The sequence below is a fragment of the Physeter macrocephalus genome, chromosome 11, assembly GCF_002837175.3.
Source record: "Physeter macrocephalus isolate SW-GA chromosome 11, ASM283717v5, whole genome shotgun sequence".
Classification (NCBI taxonomy): domain Eukaryota; kingdom Metazoa; phylum Chordata; class Mammalia; order Artiodactyla; family Physeteridae; genus Physeter; species Physeter macrocephalus.
Window position 1 is genome coordinate 31243353 of NC_041224.1, and position 27058 is coordinate 31270410.

Consider the following 27058-nt stretch of genomic DNA (forward strand, 5'->3'; position numbering starts at 1 on the left):
AGAATTAGAAATGAAAAAGGAGAACAACTGACACTGCAGATATACAAAGGATCATAAGATACTACTGCAAGCAACTATATGCCAATAAAATGGACAACCTGGAAGAAGTGGACAAGTTCTTAGAAAAGCACAACCTTCCGAGACTTAACCGAAAACTACAGGCCAATATCACTAATGAACATAGATGCAAAAATCCTCAACAAAATACTAGCAAACAGAATCCAAGAACACATTAAAAGGATCATACACCATGATCAAGTGGGGTTTATCCCAGGAATGCAAGGATTCTTCAATATACGCAAATCAATCAATGTGATACACATTAACAAATTGGAGGATAAAAACCATATATAATCTCAGTGGATGCAGAAAAAGCTTTTGAGAAAATTCAACACCCATTTATGATATAAACTCTCCAGAAAGTAGAGAGGGAACCTCCCAGGAACCATATCAGAGCTACTCTACACCTTTCACAAAAGACCCTTTTAAGAATTACTTAAGGGAAAACAGAAGTAAGAGGGCAGGAGAGAGAGTGCACATGCGCGCGTGCATGTGTGTATGAAAGAGAGGGTGGAAAATAACTGGAACAAAGCTCAGGACATGCAGTGTACCATGACATCTGAACAGACCTTTGTGCTCCACGTAATTCTGTTTTCTAAAAGCAGCTTCTGGTAGTCTGTTTTTCAAAGATGACACTTTCATTACATACTTAAAATCTAGCTCATGTGGTCTAAAAAACAAAAGAACAATATCATGTAATATAATAAACACTGAAACTACAGCTTCATAAGTTTTGGTTTTCTAATATAAAGCAAACAAAAATATTATAACCACAAAAAATTCTTAAATCTATAAACTCCAGGTCAAATAAATGTACATATTCATAAATATTATAGATTTTTGAGTATGTGACCTCATAAACCATGGTCTGCAAATGTGTTCACATTTTCTGAATGCATGCATTTCTGTTATAACCAAAATATCCAGACATGTGGAAGAATTATGCATATTGGAATGAGAATCTTCTACAAATTACACTACGTAAGAGTTGAAAACGTTTGATAATATGGGACTGCCGACCATGCAGTGCCACAGGATGAACTGCAGCCAGACTTGCATCATTTCCCGACTACCTTTTCCTTCTTTAAAATTCATTTTGAAATACTTGTAGACTTACAGATGCCTCCTTTTCCCCCAAATACTTCTTAATGTGTACCCTTAAGAAAAACATTTCCTTATATAACCACAAAACAATTAGCCAAAATCAAGAAATTAACAATGATACAGGACAATTTTTTAACCTACAGACCTCATTCAAATGTTGCCAACTATCTCACTAAGGTCCCTTGTAACAAAAGAAGGTACTTTTTTTGGTTCAGGATCCAATCCAGGATGCCACATTGCATTTACGTATGTCTCTTTAGTCTCCTTCAGTCTGCAACAATCTCTTAGTCTTTCTTTATCTTCAGTGACCTTGATACTTTTGAATAATATAGACCATTTATTTTGCAGAATGTCCCTCAATCTGGGCATGTCTAACATTTCTTCCTGATTAGATTGGCAGGAGCACCACAGACTGATATCGTGTTATTCTCTGTGCATCGTATCAGGAAGCACATGATGTTTATTCCTCTCCTGGTGACATTAACTTAACCACTTAGTTAAGATGGTATCTGCAGCTTCTTCCATTGTAAAGTCTTTATTTTTTCCTTTGTGAGATATGTAAATACCATCAAACTTTCACCTACTATATCAAGCCTCCATTGATTATTATGATGTTGCCAAAATGTGATTTCCAAATTCCATCACTCTTTCTATACCTATTAGTTGCACTCTATAGTGAGAAAGAACTTTCCCTTTTCTCCCATTTATTTATTCACAGAACCCTTAATTTATTCTATGGGCTATAAATTCCCTCTCTCTTCTTAAAAAAGGCCAGTAGAAAGAAAATGATTTCTAATAGCACACCAGTTTTCATTTTATTTTTCAATTAAAGCGTGTCTAACTTTCAACAGTTTTGGGTGCAAACTAAGAATAGATTAAACAAAAAGATATCACAAGATGCCCTTCACAGTTCTCTCTGCAGAAGCAAATATTGTAATTCATCATAATGTAAATACATGTAAAAGCTACTCTAATACTAGTCTAGGAAAATCATGTGAAAATTAAAAAACTAGATACTGCAAATCTTATAAATACTCTAACAGAGTTCAGTGGCTAGAATGGACTTGAGGATATGGGGAGGGGGAAGGGTAAGCTGTGACGAAGTGAGAGAGTGGCATGGATATATATACACTACCAAATGTAAAACAGATAGCTAGTGGGAAGCAGCCGCATAGCACAGTGGGAGGGAGGGAGACGCAAGAGGGAAGAGATATGGGAACATATGTATACGGATAACTGATTCACTTTGTTGTAAAGCAGAAACTAACACACCATTGTAAAACAGTTATACTCCAATAAAGATGTTAAAAAAAAAAAAAGAATTCAGTGGCTAGAATCTGTTGCATCTGTTATCTAGGCAAGTCCAATTTGTTTCTTGGGGAAAGTCAAACTTCTAGCATCAAGTAAATTAATTTAGCCTGAGAGATCATTTTCCCATAAATGGATTAAGATACTAAAATATAAAAAGTGATTTATCAAAGATTATAAAACTAACTTATTTCAAGGCAACGGTCAGATTTAGATCTGAATTTAGGTCTCCTGTGTCATGGCCCTGTGCTCTATACATCTCCCCAAGAGTAATCTAAAACCAAGTACAGTTGCTGTATTTCACCAGTGCCAACAAGCAAGACCTCAAAATGAGAATCAAAAAATTATACAAGCATCAGTAAAGGCACTCATTCAATACTTACAGTTGTTTGGGAACCACTGTACCGTAAGAGGACCAAAGAGTTATATCACACAGCAGACAGCCTTGAATAATTAATTTCCCTTTCCATGGAGAGATGAGAACTGTAAGAAATGAGGGTAAGAAAGAAACTGATTATTTTATTTATGAACAAAACATTTACTTAAAGAAACAGCTAAAAGAACCAATTAAATAATTTCTTACCATTTTCTTTGAGTTCAAATCTAGGGGGAAAAAAAAGAAGCATTTTTTATAAGAGCAAAGGAAAGAAATCCAGTAAAACAAAGTATGCACATAATTACTTACATGCTTTTATGATTATGAGCTGGTGCTGCCATCTTTTTAGGTTCCCTGTACTGAAAAGCTACAATCATATAAGGACAGATCTGTCTGGGTCGCTCAATAACAGTGCTGCCTGAAAGTTCATAGAGGTAATACTGAAAGAAGCAAAATAAGTATTATCAGGGTAATACTACAGAATTCCACGTGCATCAAGTTTATTTCAACCCTACCCAACCCCAAAATTTAACTCATTAGATTTAGAAATGTACATCAGAAATGATTTATTCCCAGGTGACTATACCTGACTCAGTTCAAAGGTGCGAAAATGACTTGTCTTGTGAGAAACCTTGTTAGTATTTGCAGCCACGTGGCAATCACAGCCAGAAGATGGGCTGGTATAGTTGGTTGTATAATTCTCAGACACAAACTTGACTTTTCCCTAGAATGAAAATATTAAGATTAATCAAATGTTTTCGAATAGCAATAATCTTACTCTAGGATTTATTTAAAAGCAGCCTAATACAGATGTGGATGTGTTTTAACTAACAGTTAACTGTGTTAAGAACTATGGTTCTTAGAAAATTATCTTAAGGCCAAGAATAGTTTTAATTATCCATGAACCCCATTAAATTTGTACTTAACACTTAAAATTAAAAAAATAAAATCTGATATGTTTGGGCATCTTTCTCAGGCAAGTGTCCACAGCTTTTATCACAGTGTCAAAGGAGTACATTAATTACCCCAAATTTAGGAGAACCATTTCTTTAATAGAGAAATTATATAGCCCACCAAACAGATTAGCTATTCAATGACTATTATCATAAAAGATGACAAGTGAAATCTAAAATTTCAAAAGATGAGTTTCCAAACTGAAGTATTAAATTATAAACTGTAAGCTACAGACCAAGATACTTCTATTACACCAGGACCTGGTAAACCAGCAAGGAGCAAATACACAGTAAAGCAGTTCACAGGCCTATGGCCCTGATTACTGAACAGCTGATAGTATTTTCCATTATGGACTTCTCTTTATCAAGGGCTACATATCTCCCAGAAAAAGGAAAAAAAGAACTGATAAGCTTATCATGCAATGAAAGATCACAATGATTTTAAAAGCTGTCTTGAATAATATAATGACATACATGAAAAAAATGAAAACACACAAAATATATATCAAAATGAGGTGTGAAACAATAGGCAATTTTTATTTTATCTTTACAAGATGCATTACTTAAAATATATATATATACACATATATTTGCAGCCACATGGCAATCATAGCCAGAATATGGGCTAGTATAGTTAGTTGGATAATTCTCAAACACAAACTTTACTTCTCCCTAGAATGAAAATATTAAGACTAATCGAATGTCTTCAAATAGCAATAATCTTACTCTAGGATTTATTTAAAAGTAGCCTAATAAAGAACATATACACATGTTTGCTGTTAAGGTCCTGCCTCTTCAGCAATAGGACCACCAAAGGCAATACTAAGAAGACAAATAATATAAATGGTACTTCAGTGAGCAATCAAAACCTGTATCCTCTCCCCCTCAAACAGCTTATGATGTTGGGCAGGGCTGGCTTCTAAGCGGTAAAGTAAGGAAGACTGAGAGCATATAGGCAAAAACTAAACAGCTGTATCCACCAGACTGGGTGGGATACAGGGGCACGAAACCAATGGCGAGGCACAATCTGACATAAACAAAAAAATGTTTGTTATCTGAGCTGACAGGCACGTCGTCTGCGGCAGAACTACAGCACTTATCACAGAGCAGGAGAGTGAAGAGTAAGGGAGGGAAGCAGTGACTATGAGCCAATGCAATGCTACTTTCCCTCCAGTTCTTGGGGACAAATTTTGGAATATGAAGAGTTCACACTCTTAAAAAAATCAGTAGTGTTAGGTTTATAACCAAAGAACTTAAGATAGTAGGAAAGCTAAAACAAAAGCAAAAACAAAACAAGACCACAGAATATGTCCTCAAAAAGCCCCCCAACCTCTAAAATCAGAGTTTTCCTACTATTTGAGTGAAAATTCGAATTGCATGATTCATTAATACTGGACTATTTAAGGACATTTAAAAATTTTTGAGATCATCAGTTGCAGGTGCCCCATGAAACTGTGAACAAGGTCTCAATGTTTTAGGGATTAAAAAAATATATAAAGGTTTCTCATTTTGACAATTTAAATCAATGAATGTTGCTTTCTAAATTCATCTCTTATAACTGAAATCACATTGTTTTATAAGCAGCTACTTGTTTTCTGTATTTACTATTTAAAAAGTGGCATTGTGGGACAGGGTGAGAGGAAAGCTTTTCACTGAATACCTGTTGTATTATTTTGAAGCTTTTAAAAAAAAACATACTCATAGATCATCTATTAAATGAATTTTAAAAAAGCTTTGTCCTTAAAGGAAAGCAAAAAGCAGTTATTTTTTCTGACTTTAGATAGCTGTCTTTGGCAAGGACTATGCGTAGCAAATGATCTGCAAAGAACATTATCACAGACTGATAATCTTTCGTTTTTAAAAGAAAAATTACATAGAAGCACATTTAGGCTTTACCTTAATTAGATTAAAAATTACAACATAACCAGACTTCCCATGATACCAAGGTCTTGCATGAAGATAGTCTGAGTATTTGGAAATGTATACACCTATAAAAGTATAAAAATAGATTAAATTACACTTTAAAAAGATTGCTTACACATGGGTTACCTTTAACTGAACAAGACAAATAAATGCTAACATTAAAAAATTATTTTGAAACTGCTTACCTTTTAAAAACTATTTGAGATATTCTAAAGGAATGGAAACATTAGAGCTAAGATACAATATATCTGTTCGACAACCAATTTTCTATTTGGGTACAGTAAGTGAAAAGGGATAAGAGTATAATATTTTTGGAAAAGTCTTCGTGAGTCTGTTTTTTCTCCATGCAATCATTCAGTGAAAAGGTCTATGGTAATCTGATTCTCAAGTTATTTTTTGCAAAAAATCTCAGTAAGTACTCATATTTAAGAATGTGTGCTGAGGTCTACTACACGGCAGCTGTGTGCCAGGCAGCAGTGACACAAAGGGAAATACAACGAGGTCCTGCCTTCAAGCAGCTTATTCTGCTGGGCTGTGAACTCCAGGGAGGCGGGGGCTATATTTGTTTTGTTCACCACTGTAGCCACATCACAGCCCACTGCAGCTTAATAGAGAAGTGAGTCTCAAGAGGGGAGAGACTCCTGTAAGTTATGACAGGAGAGGAGGATCCCCACATGGCAGCAGCAGTGAGAATAAGGAGGAAAGGACACATTTCAGAGATATTCCTGAAGTATCTCTTTTGAAATATAAAAGACAATGGTGAGGACATTGATATAGCAGACAGAGCAATAAACTTGTGGCCAGAAGATTGTGTTCCAGTTCCAGGTTTTTCACTTATTGCTAATAATAACCATGTGACTGAGGAGTATGTCACTTAAGCGGACAGGGTGGGCATGAATCATAGATACATAAATCACAGGGTTCTCAGGAAGATTTAAAAAGATCCATAAACTTTTTTTTTTTTTTTTTTTTGCTGTACGCGGACCTCTCACTGTTGTGGCTTCTCCCCTTGCGGAGCACAGGCTCCGTACGCGCAGGCTCAGCAGCCATGGCTCACGGGCCTAGCCGCTCCACGGCATGTGGGATCTTCCCGGACCGGGGCACGAACCCGTGTCCCCTGCATCGGCAGGCGGACTCTCAACCACTGCGCCACCAGGGAAGCCCAAAAAGATCCATAAACTTTTAAAACTATAATACACTACAGTAATATAAAGGATTACTTTCATACACAGAACTATCCATTTCTATTTGAGCCCAAAACTATAGAACACACACAGGCAGTAGTGCTATTTTATTATTACCCCCAGTACATGTGATGAAGATTGTGTATTTACAGGAGCAATCCACCCTCTATCTACTCCACCACCCTACTGAAGCCAGCCTCTCAAACATTAACAATAAACTCATGCGACTGCAGTAAAGCAGAAAAATGGCCTTAATTTTTAGAGATGTAAGCTGAGGTGTTTGCTTGTAATTCACTTTCACAATTTTCAGAAAAAAACTTTTTTAAACAAATGAAGAGACTAATGCAAAACATTATCTGTTAAACGTAGGTGATAGGTGTATTATACTATGCTCTCTACTTTTCCTATGTTAGCATTTTTCATAATGAAAAGAAGGGGGGGTTAAAAAGAGTAGGGGAGAAGGAAAAAAAGGTTTTAGGTAAACTGTTATTGGTGTTATGAACTTATCCCCTTTCATGTCCTTTAGAAGAACTGAATATAAGTTTAAAAAAACATTTGTTTTACACAGTTACCATATGAGCCAGCAATTCCACTCCTAGGTATAAACCCAACAGAAATGAAAACACATGTCCACATAAAGACCTGTACAAGAATGTACATAGTAGTATTTTTTATAATAGCCAAAAAGTAGAAACAACCAAATGTCCATCAAGTGCTGAATGGATAAAGAAAATGTGGTACAATGGAATATTATTCAGTCAAAAAAGGAATGAAGTACATGTTACAACATGGATGAATCTCAAAAACACTAAGCCAAATAAAAAAGTTAGTCACAAAAGGTCATATACGATTCCATCTACATGGAATGTCTGGAATAGGCCAATCCATAGGGGCAAAAAGTAGAGTACTGGTTGCTTAGGCTGGTGGGGGTGGGGAGTGACTGATGAAAATGGTCTAAAATTGATTGTGCTGATGGTTGTATATTCATTTTAGTGAATATGCTAAAAAAAAATTGTATACTTTAAACAGGTGAAATGAATGGTATGTGAATGTTATCTCAATAAAGCTGTTATCTAAAAGAAATGGTCAGCAGGAATGTAGCCATGAAGCCCAGTAACCCTTCTCAGTGCTGATCTCCAACTTCTGTAGCATCTGACACTGCTAACACCCTTCCTTACGGCCTTCTGTTCCCTGTGAAACTCCACCTCCTGAATCTTCATCCCCTGGACTGCTCTCAACTCCCTCTTCCTAGCCTTGCCCCATGGCCCCATCCCTTCCTCCCATAACCACCTGAAATTTCTGTTCTTTGCCATCTTTGCTGCCCCATGTAACAATGTTTTTGGCTTCAACTAACACCCACCCGCTGCCACCTTGAACCCCAACCTCCAGTTCTAATCCCTTTTCCAACTGTTTTTACCACCAGCAGGACAGCTTCCAGAAACACTTATGACCACCTCATTATTTCTCAAATTTAGCTCACTCAAGTAGTAGTGCTCATTTAGGTGTAAGCTCCAAGCTAAGCACTTGACACAGTCTCATGTAATCCTCACAGCAAATCTAGATGAAAGTTTCATCTATTTTACAGATGAGGAAAGTGAAGCTTAAAGAAATTAGTGCTAATCCACATTCTTGACAATAAGATTACCTTTCTCTTTTAACTCATCAGCTTCCCTACAATTTCCTCTCCTTCCGTGTCTCTTTTCTACTGACAATATCAATGCAGTGTAAGTTTAAAACCTTACATGTGATTATTTCCTTTCTCTTACTCCTAACATTCCACAGTTGCCAAGTTTTGTCAGTTCCATCTGTTCTGTGTTCCTACTGCCATTATGACAATTCAGAAGAAATCCTCATTAGCCCCAGATGACTGCACTAAACTCTTGGCACTGAAAGATACCTTCAGTACCTTTTCTAGTCCAACCATCCTTTTAAAAAAGGCTAGAAAACCTTAAGTCTTAGACTCAAAGCTCATTTATATGTTTAAAGGTCTGCTTCCAAAGATTACTGTTTATCATCAATAAAACTAGCATTTAACATAGGTATCTTATGTAACTAACTAAACCCCACTTCAACTTGTAAAAGAGATTCCTTTTCCTTACAGACGTACCTTTCCCTGGGTCACCCAGAGTGGTGATAGCACTGCTGCCAACACAGAGTCCACGCTGACATACCAACTTTGCCTTAAACAAAAGATCGTACTTTGCTTATCATATCATTCTTGGGAGGGTCAATGAAATAACTCTATAATCTATATACAAACTTTCAATACAGAATCTGTACATTGTATGCATTCATGGCACAAAGTAAGCTTATGTAAGGCAATTGTGTTTTAGTTAATATTAACAGTTCAAACTTTTTCACGAAATTTTATTATTTCTGTTAACAAAAATGTCACCAGCAAAACCAAATTAAACAAGCTCACAGATAAGTCCTCTCTTGAAGATTTCTTTTTCAATTACAGCTTGGGAATCACTAAATTTGAAAATGTCTTATCCCCAAATGCCTTTTTTTTTTTTTTTTTTTTTAGTATGAATCCATAACATATCTTATTTGGAACTCAACGATTAAGAAAATAAACTCTCTAGTATTACTATATAATCCATAAGTTATATGCTAATGTTAATTATTCTTTAGCAAATCTATCCCTGTTCTTTAAAAATCATGAGCCCAACCAAAATACTACCTTTTAATTACTTTAAGCTGGATTATAGGTCTCTAGCATTGCTGAACTGAATCTAGAAGCCACACACATCTCTGGAGACATACCTGCACACAGTAGTTTCCTTCTCCACAATTTAGGTACAACCAACAATATGGATGTTCAATTTTCAAAATAAGGCATGAAACAATTCCAAGTAACTAGAATGCTGAACGTGTTCATATTGTCCCCAAAACCATGTAATTTAAACTTGAAAAACCTCCACAAGAAATAGAAAATATCTATCTAAACAATGATCGAGAATAGAAAATATCCATTCACTCCATTAAAAGTCATTATTAATACTTAAGAAATCTGTATTAATCAAAATCTCACCACGAGCTTACAAATGTATTCAAGATAAAACTAAAGAAAACCTATGAAAAGTTGTAGAAATCAAATCTCTTTCATGACAAGCTTTCACTGTCATTTACATTGCCACCAAACTAACAAAAAAGACTGATGAACTGGTAATCTTACAAACTTTATAGACCTAAAATACCAATATTTAACTTTAATGATATAATTAATTTTGTACATTACATCACAAAATTACTTTTCTACGACCGAATTCCCTTACCTGATTTTCAGTTTCAAACAGAAGAAACCCATAAGTTTCTTGAAGTTCTTCCTGAGTATAGTTACTTGCTTTTTTTTCTTGGTAAAAAGTTTTGTACTGTATAAGGAGAGAATAATCAAATGTTATAAACATATTATTTTGCCTTGCAAATTAATTTTAAAAAATGCATGATCTGAATTCCTCCTGCTAAAAGACTAATGAAATTTATTATTTTTCTATTCCCTAGAATATATTATAATTACCTTTCAAGTGACTATTTCCAAGGATCTTTTATCTCAGCTGAAATGTGATAGCTAAAAAGAACTAGGCTTATATATCAAAAATAATGGGTCTATTTCTTTAAAACTAAAATAAAACGAACACACAGACACAGTGTGTACCAAGCACCTCACCTCATTTAAGAAAATGTCATTTTTCACCAAAGTCACTTGACTGTACTGAAAACCATGCTCAGATGCAGAGTCCAAGTAAGAAGTATGGAGAATTGAAACTGCCCTCTGGAAGAGAGAGTCTGAACTCAAGGACACTGTCTCAAAAACTGTAAAACACAAACAAAAATAATGCAACTGTTTAAGAAAACCAAAGGATGGGGAAAAGTGGCACACTAAATCTCTCTGAATACTGATATAGGAAATATATCATCTATGACAATAGGAAATAATCATCTATTTCCTTCCTGTATAATTAAGACATTTACAATGTGTTTTGGCTACCATATCTGGACTATCTTAAAAGATTTCACATGTGAAAATAACCTAAATGGATTATCACTGAAGGTGAATTACTTTTAATGCAAGAATAAATCCCTTTTGGTTTAAAGCTGGGTGCTGTAACCACACTGGGTAAAAGCAGATGCAACTGTAGTGTCAAGTTGGTGGTCAGCAACTGCTTAGACCAATGCTTCTCATTCTTAAATTTTTTTAAACCTAAGCCACATTTTGATAAACTTACCCTTCCTGTCTTCTCACCAAATCCCCAAGGAAGTCTGTTAGGTTCCTTGGAAGGGGCCTACTACTGCACACTCAGCAAACACATTAGAAATCATGTTTCTTTGGGGCTTCCTCACCAGCCTGTACATGTCTATTAAAATTTACTTCTTATGGGCTGTACTATAGAATCATCATTTTACAAAAATAAAACTTTATTACTTTTTTTGAAAGTGCTTTTTTCAAACCATACCCATGTGCTATCCCAGAGATGCTGGTATACCCCTCCCATGAGAGGCATGTTTCCTAATTGAGAACTACTGACTCAATCCAGTAATTCTCTTGATTGAGCCCTTGTGTCTTTTGATTTCACGAGTCCTCACTTAGCAAGAACTGAGCCTAATGAGTTCTCATAACATTTAACTATTTGATTTGTTTACTCCTTTCTATTTACATCCTCTCTATTCTCTTTAACAAGGTTGGGGGGAGGATACACACTGATTATTTGTAAATAATAGAGAGAATAATTTATGTAACACTGGAAGTTTGGGCCTTACAGTATAAATAAGTACATTAATATGGCTTCCTACTTATACCAGGACTCTGCCAATTACATTAAAGTTCAAAAGTTAAAGAAAACATAAGCTTTTTAATTAAAATTAATTTATGAACAACAGATTAAAAAACCCTAGACTATTACAGAAATCAAAACAAACATTTCAGTAAAATTAATTTGGACTAAACTGTCCTAACGCTTCAATTCCCAAGGTAATTTAAAAATGATTTTGATAACAAAACTTCCTAGTATCAAAAATAAAAGATTATAAATAGCAAGGAAAGAAAGAAAAGAGGATGAAACACTTAAGAATATTCTGAAGTTGGCACATCTGATCTATATCGATTCTATCTTACTTTTATTTTTCCTCAGTTTCACCTTCTCTCTTTCAATATCAGTATACCAGTGCTGTAAAAAATATGGATATTCTAAAGAGATTCAAATAGCAAAACACCAGTGATAACAATTAAAAAATTATGGCTTTCTTTAGCTACTTACTCAAAACAAACTGGGAAGCCTATGCACTTGCAAATTCCTTTTACAAATAATCTGTACTGCTAGCTCAAATGCAAATCAGGATTCCTTTAAAAATTATAATTTCAGAAACCTAGTATTTAATATTTTTTAAAAGGCAATATAATATTTAAAAAATCTAATTATACTATGAGGCTCAATATTTGTGAAAGATGTTGCTTACAAGTGAAAGAAATAAAAGTTGTCATAGCTTTGGAAATGACCAATCTATGTTATCAACTTCCCTAAATTCTGCAAGATGTTAATAGATTTTAAGTTTCAGAAGTACTGAATACTACATATATCCCCAATTTTGAGCGTCAACGCACAATAATAAACTGAAAACTGTGAGAAATAATGCAATTTAAAAAACCCTATCTAATACAATGTGGGGAGTACTGCTCCCAATAAAGCTAGGACTAATGGTAATAATTTAAAATAAACAAGGAGGAACAAGTAAGAAATGACTTACTTTGTACTTTTATACTGTAATTTCTAAAACTATTTATTTATGGTTAAAAATGCTTCCTTTTTATGTCAGCACTCTCCAAATAGCCATATGTTAGAAAAGTAATAATTTTACAGTTGGCAGAAGGAAAAGCATATCAAAAGAGAAGTTAATGGAAAACAACAGTAAATCCTGAATCTTTCATGACTTCATAATAAATGACCTCAATTATACTCTCAAGACTTTCCTGCTCTATAATTAAGGAGATGAGAATTTTATTGAGAAATCATTTGACATTGTCTCTTCCCACACAATGAGCTTTCGTTTAACCACCTAAAACAAGTGTACAAAACGAGGAACACTAAATAAATGGATAGTTTCATTTTTTGCTGAGCAATGCACATGCTCTAGTTAAACATTCAAGATTATCAGAATATTAAGAGAAAGAAGAGGGGGCTAGTCCACAAAGAAATATAAAGCAACATCTAAGAAGGTAACTTGAAAAGAACCTGTCTGTAAAGCATAAAGACTGTCCCTTATGGTTTAAGTGACCAACAGAAAGCACGTGGAAAAATTTGAAGTTCAATCAAAATGGCTCTGAAAACTGAGTTAATATTCTTTCCTGTAGCACCTGGCTTTGGGCACGTTTCTCTACCATTTGTGGATTTGATCTTAAAAGTTAGGTCAAGCTTGACACAACAAGTTGGATTCTGCTCAATGTGCCCTGCATCAATCTCCCCCATCTCAAAATCCACGACAGGGATACTGAGTGTCTGATTTTGGGACACTTCTTTCTCTCTTTTTAACTTCTAATAAGAGAGATAAGAAAATTATAAACCAGTTTCTGATGTTATACCACAGGTATCTATTTTCCATCCTATAAGCACCTGGTCTGAAAGCAAATAATGAGATGAACAAACGTCAACAACTTAGGTGTCACAGTAATTTAACAGAATCTAGCCACTTCTACATCTCCCCCAGACTTACATGACCACATCTCCTGTTTGTGAATTAAGCAATAGCACTTATCAAAGACAGAAACACTCAGAAACCAACAATATGTGCCATTAAAGGCCCTTATTAGTAGAATGCAACCTACACCTTTTAATACTCTCCATGCCTATATACTTTATCTCCTCTAAGTAGGTCATTTGATAGTTGTTGAAGGAACAGCCCATTCTTTCATCACCTAATCCTAAAATGTATTACCCTTACCTTTAAGATATCAAAGGACTGACAGTTTAAGATATATACAACTTTTTTAGAACACAATTTGGCAGAAAGTAACAAAAACTTAAATGGGCATACCAAATAACCATTCCATTTCTGGGAATCTATTCCTCAGAAATATTAGCATAAGTGCAGGGGTTGTATGTACAAGGGTGTTCCATGCACCAACACCTATAACAGCAAAAACACTGGAGACAACCTAAATTGCCATCAACAGGGAAACACCTTGCAATTACTAAATAAAAACAAAGTAAATCTGTATATACTGATGTACAAAGATATCTATTGTATACTACTGAGTGAATAATATGTATTATATGTCATTTTGGTAAAAAAAAAAAACCCATAAAAAATTACATGTTTGAAAGTATACAGAAAAAGATGTAGGAAGATGGGAAATCCAACCGTTAACGGTATTTACACCAATGGTGATTGGGGAGTGGACAAAAAGGAGAACTTATACTTTTACCTTATATATATTACTACAACTTAGATTTTTCTTACATAAGCATGTATTACTTCTACTATTTAAAATATCTCAATTTAAAATCAAGTAAAATAAATCATAATTTCAAAGAAATACAAATAGAAGAGTGTGACAATTTCTCTTGAACACACACCTTTTCTGATGCAATTTGAAAACTTAATCACCTATCAATTTTGGACTAATAATTATAAGAAATTTGTAGCTACTAGAAGTTATAATTTTTTTAAAAGTCCTTTCATTTTACATGATCTAAATTAAAATCTAAAAAATTGTGTTGTTCAACTTTGGATTCATTAGTAATAGCTTATAGCATTTAGTTTAATACCCACTCTTCTCTGATATGAACCCTGTCTCAGTCTTCTCTAACAGGGAATGTAGCTGGGAGGGTGGTCTTAATTCACTTTCACCAAGTGTACCCCCAGAATTCTTGACATAGTCCTGTTCTCTGCTAATGTCATAAATGCTAAAATGAAAAAAGAAAAAATTAAATCATAAAGTGAATAGTTCTATTTCAGGCATATCTACTATATAAATAAAAGTTTACTGAGCATCTAGTTAGCATTAGGTACAATTTTGTAATGTTTCCCTTCTTTGTCAAGTCTCCAGAGCTAAAGGCTAAATTTGCTGCATAAGAAGTAATAACACACATAAATTGAAGTGGTTTTCCCCCAATTCTTTAATTTCTAAAGAAAATTTTCTTCACAGAGATAAACAGGAATCACTTTTGCCTCATTGAAAAAAAACTTTCAAAATGAACAGATTATAGAACCACACCCATGTTCTACTGGTTGGAAATAATAAAATCAAATAGAACACAAATAAAACCTCTCCCCACCCCTAAATAAGTAACATTTGATTCACCCTTCATTAAACAAAACTACTAGTGATGACTATTATGTATCTAGTACTATGCTATACCCTGGATTTTACCAAGACAAACGAGAAAACGTCTCTATGAGGAAAGGGCAGCCTGGAGATCTTAGAGTGTGCTCACAAAATACTCCTAGAGTGAGTGTGTGACCTTTGGAAAGCAAGGGCTGTGTCTCCTGGTGACAGTGGTCTCAAAGAGGAAAGCAGAGCTTGAAGTAAAGACCCTCCCAAACCAGATTAGACTTGCAACTTAGAAAAGGAGTAGCAACAAAGGGACCATATTTTTAAAAACAATCCTCAGCTTCAGGAGCAGAGGAGGGAACCCTTACGCCTGAAAATTGCTCTGTCGCATCCCTACACTGGGCTCAAACACATCTTCAGAGCTAGAATAAGATGAAGGCAGGGAGAGTCCATCTTTTCCTTTGTCCTTGGTGAGAAAGCTTTCCCAGAATTCTCTCTGCAGGCACCCATTCTCACCTCATTGGCCAGAACTGAGTCACACGTTTATTCCTAAAACAATCACTAACCAAAGAGAGCGGAATTACCATAATGAGCTTAGAGTAACTTATAGTCACACAGCCCCCCACTCTCACCCGCCCAAGCTGCTCCTGAAGCATCGGATCACCCCAAAACCTAGACAAAATTGTGGTTTGGGGGAAGGGAAGAAAAAGGGAGGTGATTACTGGGAAGGCAGTCAACAACATTATCACACTAAGGTCTCAACAAGTTAGTGGTAGGTCTGCACTAGAATCCTGGTCTCCTGACTCCCAATTTAATTCTCCCCTCTTGACATAATGAATGATACAATCAATATTGCTACTTTTTCTAAAGAATCTTAAATATATCCACACAGTTCTACCTCAAATCCTTTTTGAAAAAAGGTATACTATTATAAAACTATACATGCTATTTTTTGTAAAGTATACTGAATTTCTCAAATAATGAACTGCTTGCAGTTCCCCATGTGTATCATGTTTCCACCTTTGCATTTGCTATTTCTATTGCCCTGAAAATGTATACACTAGTGCCCTTTTTTGGCTTCCTTATCATTTGAATACTTACTTAGATTTCAAGTATCAGTGCCTCTCTGAAACCTTTCATGACATATCCCGTCTCAATGACACTGGCTGTTGGTATCACTGGGTACCCACTGTATCATGTTCCAGATTCTCCCACATATTTATAGTACTGATTTCTTTACAGATTTTTCTTCCTACCACTGGATTAGATGAAAAACTTTCTTGACTGGACCTTTATTTTCTAAATACTTTCTCACTCTTTTTGTCTAATTGTTGTGGCTATTCTATTTTTTAGGAGAGTTCTTCAGCTTTATTATCTAATCCTTTCCTGCTTCCTGAATAATCTCTCCCTTTTTAAAAAACAGAATCTCTTCTTTTATGTAAGTTATATTTTCTCTTTAAAGATACTACAGTTTGGGCTTCCCTGGTGGTGCAGTGGTTGAGAATCCGCCTGCCGATGCAGGGGACACGGGTTCGTGCCCCGGTCCGGAAGATCCCACATGCCGCGGAGCGGCTGGGCCCGTGAGCCATGGCCGCTGAGCCTGCGTGTCCAGAGCCTGTGTTCCGCAACGGGAGAGGCCACAACAGTGAGAGGCCCGCCTAGCACAAAAAAAAAAAAAAAAAAAAAAAAAGATACTACAGTTTTATTTTGTTGAAGTTTCTTCTGTTGCCAGCAGTAAATCTATTTCTACCAAGTTCCTTTATTTTCCTACTTGCTTATTCCTGCGTGGTCTCCTCTATGTTAGAGACTTCCAGCAAATGGCTGGTGATCCTTAGCTGTCTGCTTATCTTTACGTGTGAGGCACTTAAAGTTAACCGAAAATCTGGTGCATGGGCACTGCTTCCTGACCAGCAGCCCTCACTCTTGCAGGTGATCTGATCGTGATGCAGCTGTTTAATCAAGTGAACTTGCAAAGTCCATATCTGTTAAATATTTTGTCATGGGTTGGTAAGTTTCCCCAGAAAAGAATCCTTTAATATCTTGTTTAGGGGAAGCATAAGCTTGACTATTAGTTCTGGGAACCACACAGAAAAAGACAGCGCTGGTTTTACTGTTCAGTATGTTGACTTTCACTTAATCCTTATTTTTACTTAGGTGCTTCACCCCTACCTCAGCTGTCTAGAGCCTGCCTAGTTCATGTCTCCTGAGTGTAAACCTTCAATCTTCTGTCAGGGTACAAGAAAGGTAGTTGTCTGGGTGCATGCAGTGAAGAGGATAGAGGGCATCAAAATTATAAAATCATCTATCACCCCTTCTATTTCTATTCCACCCATATTCCTGCCCTGAGAAGTACTTGGTACCTCTAAATCCTGAGCCTTTTCCAGATTCTGTGGAGGGAATCGGCTTGCTTCTCTTGTTGGCTTACCTCTCTTCAGCCTTCAGCATTCTCTAATCCACTAAATCGTTTAGTAACTGACCACCTTCTTCTGTAGTTTCCCAAATACTGATTTCATTTATCTTCTCCTTTCTCACTCTCTTGATCTTTGTGGATTTATATCTTTACTCTTTTACTATAATCTTAGTGGAATTTCCAGAGGAGTGTACAACTGGATGTGTCACAGACATAACTGAAGTGTCTACTTAATGTAAGTCTTAATTTCTTCAATCAAAAAATGTGCAATATACCACCTACCATGGTAGCTACTATCACCATTATTTTTATTTTAACTTTTATAATTATGAAGACCTCATTTTATTTACTTATTTACCACAGAACTAATTACATATCAAATCTTCAACAAATATTAGATTAATTTTAAAAGGATTAATTTTTAGTGTGTATGAACACAATAACCATTTACTCAAATACATGAAAAGAACAGTCAAAGTAGATCTTCAATGATTTCTTTCAGAGTATTTATCATGGTTTATAATTACATAATCATAATTATTTCACTAATGTCTAGTTACCTAATAAACCAAGCCTTATGAGGACAGGAATCATGTCTGTTTTGTCTACTTGTGATTACCCAGCATCAGCCCAATGCCTGGCACACAGTGAATGTTCAGTAAATATGTATTTGATAATTAAATGAAAGAATACTTATGCAATTTAATCTGTTCCAAAACTCAGAAAAAGGAAGAGCTTCCCAATTTTTTTTATAAAGCAGTCAAATGCTAACACCAAAATCTGACAAAGAAAATACATAAGAAAGGAAACTATAGATCTATCTCATGAATATTGATACTAAAATCCTAAAATATATGTATTGGCAAAGAGAATCCATCAGGACACTAAAATAATAACAGAAGTCAATTAAGGTACATTTTAGGAATGTATGAATTGGTTCAAAAAATAGGAAATCCGTAACTTTAACTAACCACATTTACAGGTCAAAGTTATCATGAGGGGCTGCTGGAACATGGGATGAGGGAGGAGAGCCACATGTCAGACTGTCCAAAGGAAGTTACTATATACTTCTTTCCAAACAGATGACTTAGATAAGTTTTTGTTGCTGCACAGTATTTTTTTCATTTATGTAGTATTATTTTGGCCATACTTAATCTAAAAAACAAACTGATGCTCCCAAGTAAAAGAAAGCTGTTCATTTAATGTAACAGAAAAAATCCTACCGTAAGTTGTTTAGGGGAAAGAAAAGCTGATAACAAAGGAGAAGTATGTATATATATACATAAAGTCTTAAGAACATACACTATGATTTAAACAATGGTTATCATCTGTATAATGCTTATCAATATCTGATGTTTTTCTTGTTTATTTGATTATGCTCCCACCACTAGATTATTAGCTTCATGAATACAGAAATTTATCCTTTTCCATGCTGTACCCCAGTGCCCAGAACAGTGCCTGGTACACAGTAAGGTTTCAATAAACATTCATGTATTGAATGAATCAATCCATATTCCAAATCACTTCACTTCTCTACTTAAACCCTTAGCGGCTTCTCGTTGCCACCAGAATACAACGCACACTCCCAGCCATGGCCCTGTGAAATCTGACCCCTGCCTGCCACGGCCCTGTGAAATCTGACCCCTGCCTGCCATGGCCCTGTGAAATCTGACCCCTGCTTGCTTCCTCCACCTCACCTGATCCTCCCTCCTCTGGCTTACTACTACGGTCCAGCTACCCTGGTCTTTCCATTCAAGCTCTTTGCTCTTTTCAGGCCTTTGCACTTGCTGTTATTTCTGCTCTCCTGTTTTGCCCTTGGCTTAGCTCCCTCTCTTCTTTTAGTGAAATCTCAAGTTATTCCCTCAGATAAACCTCCTCTGATCACCCCACCTAAAGTAGGTATTTTCTTTAAATCACTCATTACAACATACAGCTATTTTGTTAATTTACTTTTGGGTGTGTGTGTGTCCATCTTCCCCAGCAGAATGTAAGGTCCACAGAGGCAGATACTCTTTGTCTTGCTCACAAAGCCCTTCAGCACCCAGCAGAGCTCCTAGAACCACAGTACTCAATGCTCTACCAAGTTATCTTTGGGTAGGTCAAGTACAGGTAATTTCTGTTTCTTTTTTTTACAGCTTTACATGTTATCTGAAATTTTATGTAAGCATAAATATAATCTGGGGAAGTAAAGCTATTTTCATTTTGGAAAAAAAGATCTCCCATGGCTCTAAGTAGTAGCAAGTTAGTTTTTAAAATGAACACAAAGTAAATGAATGGAAATAGCATTTCCCATAAGCCAAAACAGTAAGAGACCCATAAGATAAAGCTTCTCTATTAAAAAATAGAAAATACTACAGAATGAGAAATGTATGATTTTTATAACAATTTTTAAGTTCTTAAAAATTTTTAAATTTTAAATTTTTAAAATTTCTTAAATTAAAAAAAGTCTACCATGTACAAAAGTTTAAATGTTTTCTAATGTCAAGATAATCACCCACAGAAAGAATAGAAACCAAGATAACCCTGCTATTATTTGAAGTGCAAAAGTCCATTTGGAATCACTGCTTTACAATTCAAAAGATTTCCTAAAATACTGTAAGTCTACACACACAGAAGAGTTATAAAGAGTGATGCCATCTCTCTGGCAGTTCGGCAAGGGTTTCCCCACGCCACGCTCGCAGAATCCCGAGTCAGGAGGCAAAGGCGCTCCGTAAACCCTTAAGTACATAGAACCATTTGTTCACCACCTACCTCGGCGGCCCCACCAAAGCTTCACTCCCTAAAGCCCCCTGAAGGTGGGACAGCCAGTCCGTCCCTTCTCCCAGTCTCCTAGTCACCCAGTTCTCTGGCAGGCAGCTCACCGGCCAGGTGGGAGGCCCCCAGACGCAGGTGTCTCCAGGAGCCCCTGGCTGGGGGTGAGGGCCGGCCCCTCCTCCTCACCTCATGGTGCGTGGGGGAGGGGGCTGTCCCTCTGCCCAGCTGGCCCCTCCGGCCCCCTCCCGCCAGCGAAAGCCAGTGTGGCAGGGGCGGCGCGGGTTGTGCCTTTAAAAGTCAACGAGGGTGGGTGGCGAACCGCGAGCCCCGCCCTGCACACGCGCACAGCCGGGTAGCCGGGTCCGGGAGCCGCAGTCTGGTCCGAGGGCTGGACAAGCATAGTGTCCTCAGTTCCCTGTTTCTGACGTCTCGCAGTACTCCTAGGTGGACAGTTTTATTGTTATTTTACAACGATCGTTCCAAGCTTCAATTCCCTCGAAGGTCTCTTGCCTGCAGGTTATTCAGTAACCATTCTGGATTGCAAATCCCAGACCTAACCCGAAATCCATGTCTTTTCACTACAGTGACCCCAAGTTATTCTAACTCACCGCCGGTATAAAGCTTTCCCATTATTGTCTAGTAAACTCGCTGATTATGGTCTCATGGGGCTTTGCTGTGTAATTTACAAAAATAAAAGGTCTACTGAATATGGTTTTGGATACTCCATATATGCCCAGGAGATGCTGATACCAGCACCCGGGGTTGGGATGGGGGTGCCTGTCCCTCCCACTAAGCCACAGAGCCCTAACAAACCTCATGAAAAATAAAGTTGGAGTGTGAGTGTGTGTGTGTGTGTGGGGGGGGTGTTTGGCCTGATCTAAGGACGTCTTTCCTTTTGGCTCATGTTTTAACCAAGTAATCTAAGACATCCATATGCATTTCCTGGACCATATCTGCACTTGCTAGAGGAAAACTAATCAGGAGCTCCTAGAGAATCATTGCCGCTATGGTATTGCACAAATAGAAAATATATAGGAAAACCTTAACTCACAAAGGAAATTACTTAAATTCATAAAGAATCATGTAGATTAATTACTATTTAAAATAGCAAAATCACTTTGCATATTTAGTATATGCAATGGGAGAGCAACTGCCTTCTTTTTAAAAAAACTTTAAAAAATTATTTCCATTGCTAGGGGGAAAACTGGCTGGGAGTGGTGTTGGTGTGATGAATTGGGAGATTGGGATTGACATGTATACACTAATATGTATAAAATGGATAACTAATAAGAACCTGCTGTATAAAAAAAGTAAAGAAAATTCAAAAGTAAAAAAAAAATTATTTCCATTGCTAAAAATGAGTTATTCCTTTGTACTATGATTTTTTCATTTAACTGTGGCTTACTTTTAGACTTAATATTCAATTTTTGAAGATTGTTTTAACATTTTCAAAATCCATTTCTACTATAAAAAAGATTTCTGTATATCAGACAGATGCTTATAATCTTAAATCATATTTTGTTTTCTTTCTTGCTATGCTGTGTAAAAAGTCAACAGATTCTTTGGAGAACATACTTTCCATATTCAAGATTATGCACTTTTTATTAGAATCACTTCAAAGTTTATATGGTACCATTTTCAGACATCTGTATAAAGGAACCGGCCTTTGTTCTGGCTCATCAAACCACGTTTACTAATTTGTGCTTCAGCATTAAACTATCAGCCTGCAATGAAATGGCTGCATTAAACTCATTACTGTATTTATACACTACAAAGATATTGTTAATTAGTTTTGTCCTTCTTACAAGAAAATCCTAAGACTAAATTTCTCTCAGAGTCAAATACATTTTAAGACCTGCTTTAGATTACTTTGATTATCACATATAACAAAAGGGAAAGTGATATCTAATCCATGCCATAACAATGATTTTTTAAAAATCACCACCACCCCTAGATATATCCCATCACAAATGCCCTGGGCAAAGAACAGGCCTATTTACTAAAGGTGGCTCATAGAGAAGTGGAGGATAACCACAGGGTGAAGCAGGTGCTTCAACTGGTCAAAACAGGCCTCAGGAATTGGGGTCTTGAATATTTAATGAGGAAGCAGGTATACCCAAAGGTTCTAAACAGGGTCTATTTCACCATACCAAGGAAGGCAGAGACTTTAACACAGAATATTACCAAGGGATTTAGTTATCCAATTAAGTGTTACTAAATTCATAAGAGAAAACAGAAAGTATGCTCCAGACACTTCTTAGAAAATTCATAATAAAAAAAGACAGGCCAAATTTAAAAACAAAAACAAAAGGCCAATTGAGTTAAACAATAAAAACCAAAAGCTAGTTCTTTTTTTTTTTAAAAAGATTTTTTTTTAAATGTGGACCATTTCTTTAAAAAATCTTTACTGAATTTGTTACAATATTGCTTCTCTTTTATGTTTTTTGTTTCCTCCCCGCTCCCCCAGCCATGAGGCATGTGGGATCTTAGCTCCCCCACCAGGGACTGAACCCGCACCCCCTGCATTGGAAGGTGAAGGCCTAACCACTGGACCACCAGGGAAGTCCCCAAACTGGTTCTTTTGGAATAAGAAACCTTTAGCAAATATAATCAAAAAAGAGAAAAAATTAAATTCAACAAAAGGAGGCTAACCACAAACACAGGGAAAATTTTCTAAAATTATAAATTATCACACACACCAATAAATTTGAAAATTATAAAAATATAATTTACTAACATTGGTCTAAATGGAAGAAACATCTGAATAAACCAATTACGATGAAAAAACTGAAAGAGTAGTCGCAGTCCTACTCCTCTCAAAAGACTAGTTCCAGAGTTTTATTGTCTAGGTTCACTTTTCACTTATCAGATTATCAAAAATCCACGAGTTTGGCAATGCAGTCTGTTGGGGAAACTGTGGGAAACAAAGGAAAAGAAAAGCAAAAGACCAGGAGAAAATATTTACTATGAAGGTTATAAAAGATTTATTTATACATTAAGATAAATAGATCAATAGAATATAAAAATGGAAATTCAGTTTAGGAATTATGAATAGTCAATAAACACATTTCAAAACACCTCCAATTTACAGACTTAAAAAAGCCAAATAAACCCAAGCAAGATAAATATAGACACAGTGAAACAGCAGAAAGCTAAAAACAAAGGGAAAAATATTAAAGCAGCCAGAGACAAGGAACTGAAAGACTGACAGGTGACTTTTCAATAGCAATAATGGAAACCAAAAGACAGAGGAATGAGATCTTCAAATTGCTACAAGAAAATAACTGCCAACCTAAACTGCTATATTCAGCAAAACCATTTTCCTAAAGTGTTGGTGAAACAAAGGCATCTTCAGGTAAACACAAACTAAGAGAGTTCATCTATTCCAAAGGATAGACTTTAAGCAGAAAGAAAATGGCCCTAGATGGATGGTCTAAAAGATAAAACAATCAATGAATAATAGAGAAAGTAGCAAAAATGTGGGAAATATAAAAAAGGACTGACTGCAAAATGCAATAACAATTCTAAACAGGTGTCCTTCTGTCTGGTAAGAATATTAAAAAAAATTAAACTACATAATAATAACACGTTAAGTTATGAGGGGCTGAATAAAATTAAACTACTAAAGTTCTTGTATTATCTAAGAGGAAGGTAAAGATATTGGTTATTTTTAGATTTTGAAAAATCAAGGATGCATGATATTTCTAGGATAACTATAAAAAGAGAAAAAAGTATAAAACTTCTGAATTAATATATGTGGAAAATGAAATGATATAAGATATGAAATAACTATTTTTAAAAATAACAAAAAAGGAGAAAAAGGAAATATAAAACAGCCAGGACAAATAGAAAGCAAAAATAAGAGCAACTGTTGCAAATGTAAATAGGCTATATATCCCAGCTAAAAATGTTTGAAAACTGCATTAAAATTCCAACAGATGCTCTTTAAAATAAGCATATCTAAAACATACACATGCATACAAATCTACAGCTATCTCAAAAATAGTTTAATAAATGAAAAAACAAAAAATAAACACAAAAAGAAATATACGGTAAGACTTCCCTGGTATCTCAGTGGTTAAGAATCTGCCTGCCAATGCAGGGGACACAGGTTCAAGCCTTGGTCCGGGAAGATCTCACATGCTGTGGAGCAACTAAGCCCATGTGCCACAACTACTGAGTCTGCAAGCCAAACTACTGAGCCCACGTGCCACAACTACTGAAGCCTGCGAGCCTAGAGCCTGTGCTCCGCAACAAGAGAAGCCACCACAGTGAGAAGCCCGCACACCACAACAAAGAGTAGTCCCTGCTCACCGCAACTAGAGAAAGCCCGCACACAGCAACAGACCCAACGCAGCTGAAAATAAAATATAAACAAATAAATTAATTTTAAAAAGAATTAAAAAAATAAAAACAAATACATGATAGAGATAATCACAAAGCCAAAAAAGGATTCACTGAAAAGACTAATATAGCTGATAAACTACAGGCAAGATGAATTAATAGAAAAGGAGGAGGGGAGTTGGGAACAGAAATATGCAGTATCAGAAATGAAAAAAGGAGACATAATTACACATTCTTCAGACATTAAAAATAGGAAGAGAGCACTTTTAACAACTCTATACCAATAAATATTACACATTTAGACAAAATGGACAGAGTCCTAGAAAAAAATCTAATTTACCAAAACTGACATAATTTTCTTTAAGAATCTAAGTAATCCTGCAACCATTAAAAAAATTAAATCACTAGTCAAGAATCTGCCACCACCAAAACTTCAAACCCCAGTGGATTCAATGGTAATTTCTACCACAACTGGTTATCCATATGTGAATAAAGTTAAAATTACAGCTATACTCCAAACTACCCACAAATAACAATTCTAAATATACAGACATGAAATAAAAATGTCTAAAATTAAGAATTACTAACACCACAAAGAGAAAAGGAATTTGCAACCCACTTAACTTTCAAAAGATTAGTACCTAGAGTATGTAAAGAAGTTCCAAAGTTCAACAACCCAATAAAAAACAGAAAAATGGACAAAGGGTATGAACAGTTAGTACAAAAGAAAAGGGGGGGGGGAAAGACCTTTAAGCATATATAAAGATGCTCAAACTCAGTCCAAGAAAATGTAAATTCAAAGAAACTGATACCACTTTTCACTGATCACACTATCAAAACCTATAAATTTATCAGCATATTCCACAAGGCGAGGTTTTAGGAAAAATAGTCACTTAGGCATACTGCAGGTAAGAGTGCAAAATCCAAGGAAAAGCAGTTTGGCAATATTTATCAAAATTTCAAAAGCATTTATATTTTGACCCAACAATCACAGTTTTGGAAATTAACTGTATTGAAATCTCACATACAAAATGACAACTCTACAAAGTTACTCCATGCACCACTGTTCGTTTTTTTTTTAACAGCAAAAGATTAGAAAAATATCAAATACTCTTATCTACTGCAGATTAGGTAAAACTGGTACAGCCACCCAATAGAAAACTGCTTTTCCTACTCTATAGAATGAGTACGCTTCCTCTATATTGATTTATGAAGACTTACAGAATATACTGAAAAGTGGAGCAAAATAATGGAGCATAGCAGAAATTAGAGTAAGAAGGAGGAATATAAAAAAATACACTGGGGGAATGAGCTGGACAGGTACAGGGAAGAAAGACTTTCTTCAATGTACGCCTTTACATGTTTTTTTTCTTTATTTTTTTTTTCGGTACGCGGGCCTCTCACTGTTGTGGCCTCTCCCGTTGCGGAGCACAGGCTCCGGAAGCGCAGGCTCAGCGGCCATGGCTCACGGGCCTAGCCGCTCCGCGGCATGTGGGATCTTCCCGGACCGGGGCACGAACCCGTGTACCCTGCATCGGCAGGCGGACTCTCAACCACCGCGCCACCAGGGAAGCCCAACATATTTCATTTTAATTCGTAGATATTCGTAAGAAAAAACAAGCAGCCTGTAGAAAACAGACTCTGAATTTCTTTTAAGTAATCAAAGAAATGCAGTTTAAAACCACAGTAATATGGCAAACTACCAAACTACCAATGGCATTCTTCACAGAACTAGAAAATAAAATTTCATTTCATTTCTACCAGACCAGCAAAAATTTTAAAAGTTGGACAATGCCATATGTAGAGAGAATGGAGAGCAAAGGGAGGTTTCATTCACAACTGGTGGAGTATAAACCAGAATCACCATCTGGAAAAAGTTAGATATTATCTAATGAAATTGAACATGCAAATATCCTCCCAATGGATCTAGCACTACCACTACAAATATGCCTGAGCAACCGTATTGTGTATATGCACTCGGAGATGACTGAGAACATTTATGGCTCCACTAATTATAATAACCCAATGTTGGAAATAACCAATATGTTCATAAAGAATAAAATGTTTAAACGTATAATATAGTCTTAGAGTAGATTATTATACTTCAACAAAAACAAATGAATCACAGGAGTGGTTCCCAAAGTGGTGATAATTTAAGTGATTTTTTGGTATTATATATTGAAATGTGTCATCATTTGGGAAATCTACATAATTCAGTGAACTAGTATCTTCCTCATGACCAATGCATGGGTGAAAGATCCCTTTAAAGTGCAAGCTACCAGACAAAGACGTCACAGAGAAAGAAAACTACAGGCCAATATCACTGATGAACACAGATGCAAAAATCCTCAACAAGATACTAGGAAACAGAAT

General features: G+C 35.9%; 1 protein-coding gene across 5 annotated transcripts in view; it reads right to left on the reverse strand.

Moving 5' to 3' along the window:
• TASOR2 (transcription activation suppressor family member 2) overlaps positions 1-27058 on the reverse strand; it is a 77035-nt gene that overhangs the window by 43540 nt on the left and 6437 nt on the right. For 4 of the 5 annotated variants that reach the window (XM_028494853.2, XM_028494850.2, XM_028494852.2 and 1 more), the window contains exons 1-11: positions 23079-23116; positions 14676-14809; positions 10579-10724; positions 10187-10282; positions 9016-9088; positions 5698-5789; positions 3435-3572; positions 3158-3288; positions 3056-3075; positions 2856-2955; positions 630-730 (exon numbers count right to left, since the gene is read on the reverse strand). In XM_028494853.2, coding sequence (XP_028350654.1) covers positions 630-730; positions 2856-2955; positions 3056-3075; positions 3158-3288; positions 3435-3572; positions 5698-5789; positions 9016-9088; positions 10187-10282; positions 10579-10724; positions 14676-14809; positions 23079-23101 — 1054 coding nt within the window. In that variant the 5' untranslated portion in view covers positions 23102-23116. Of the gene's footprint in view, positions 1-629; positions 731-2855; positions 2956-3055; positions 3076-3157; positions 3289-3434; positions 3573-5697; positions 5790-9015; positions 9089-10186; positions 10283-10578; positions 10725-14675; positions 14810-23078; positions 23117-27058 lie in introns of those variants that run through there. The other variant, XM_028494851.2, reaches the window with a different exon arrangement.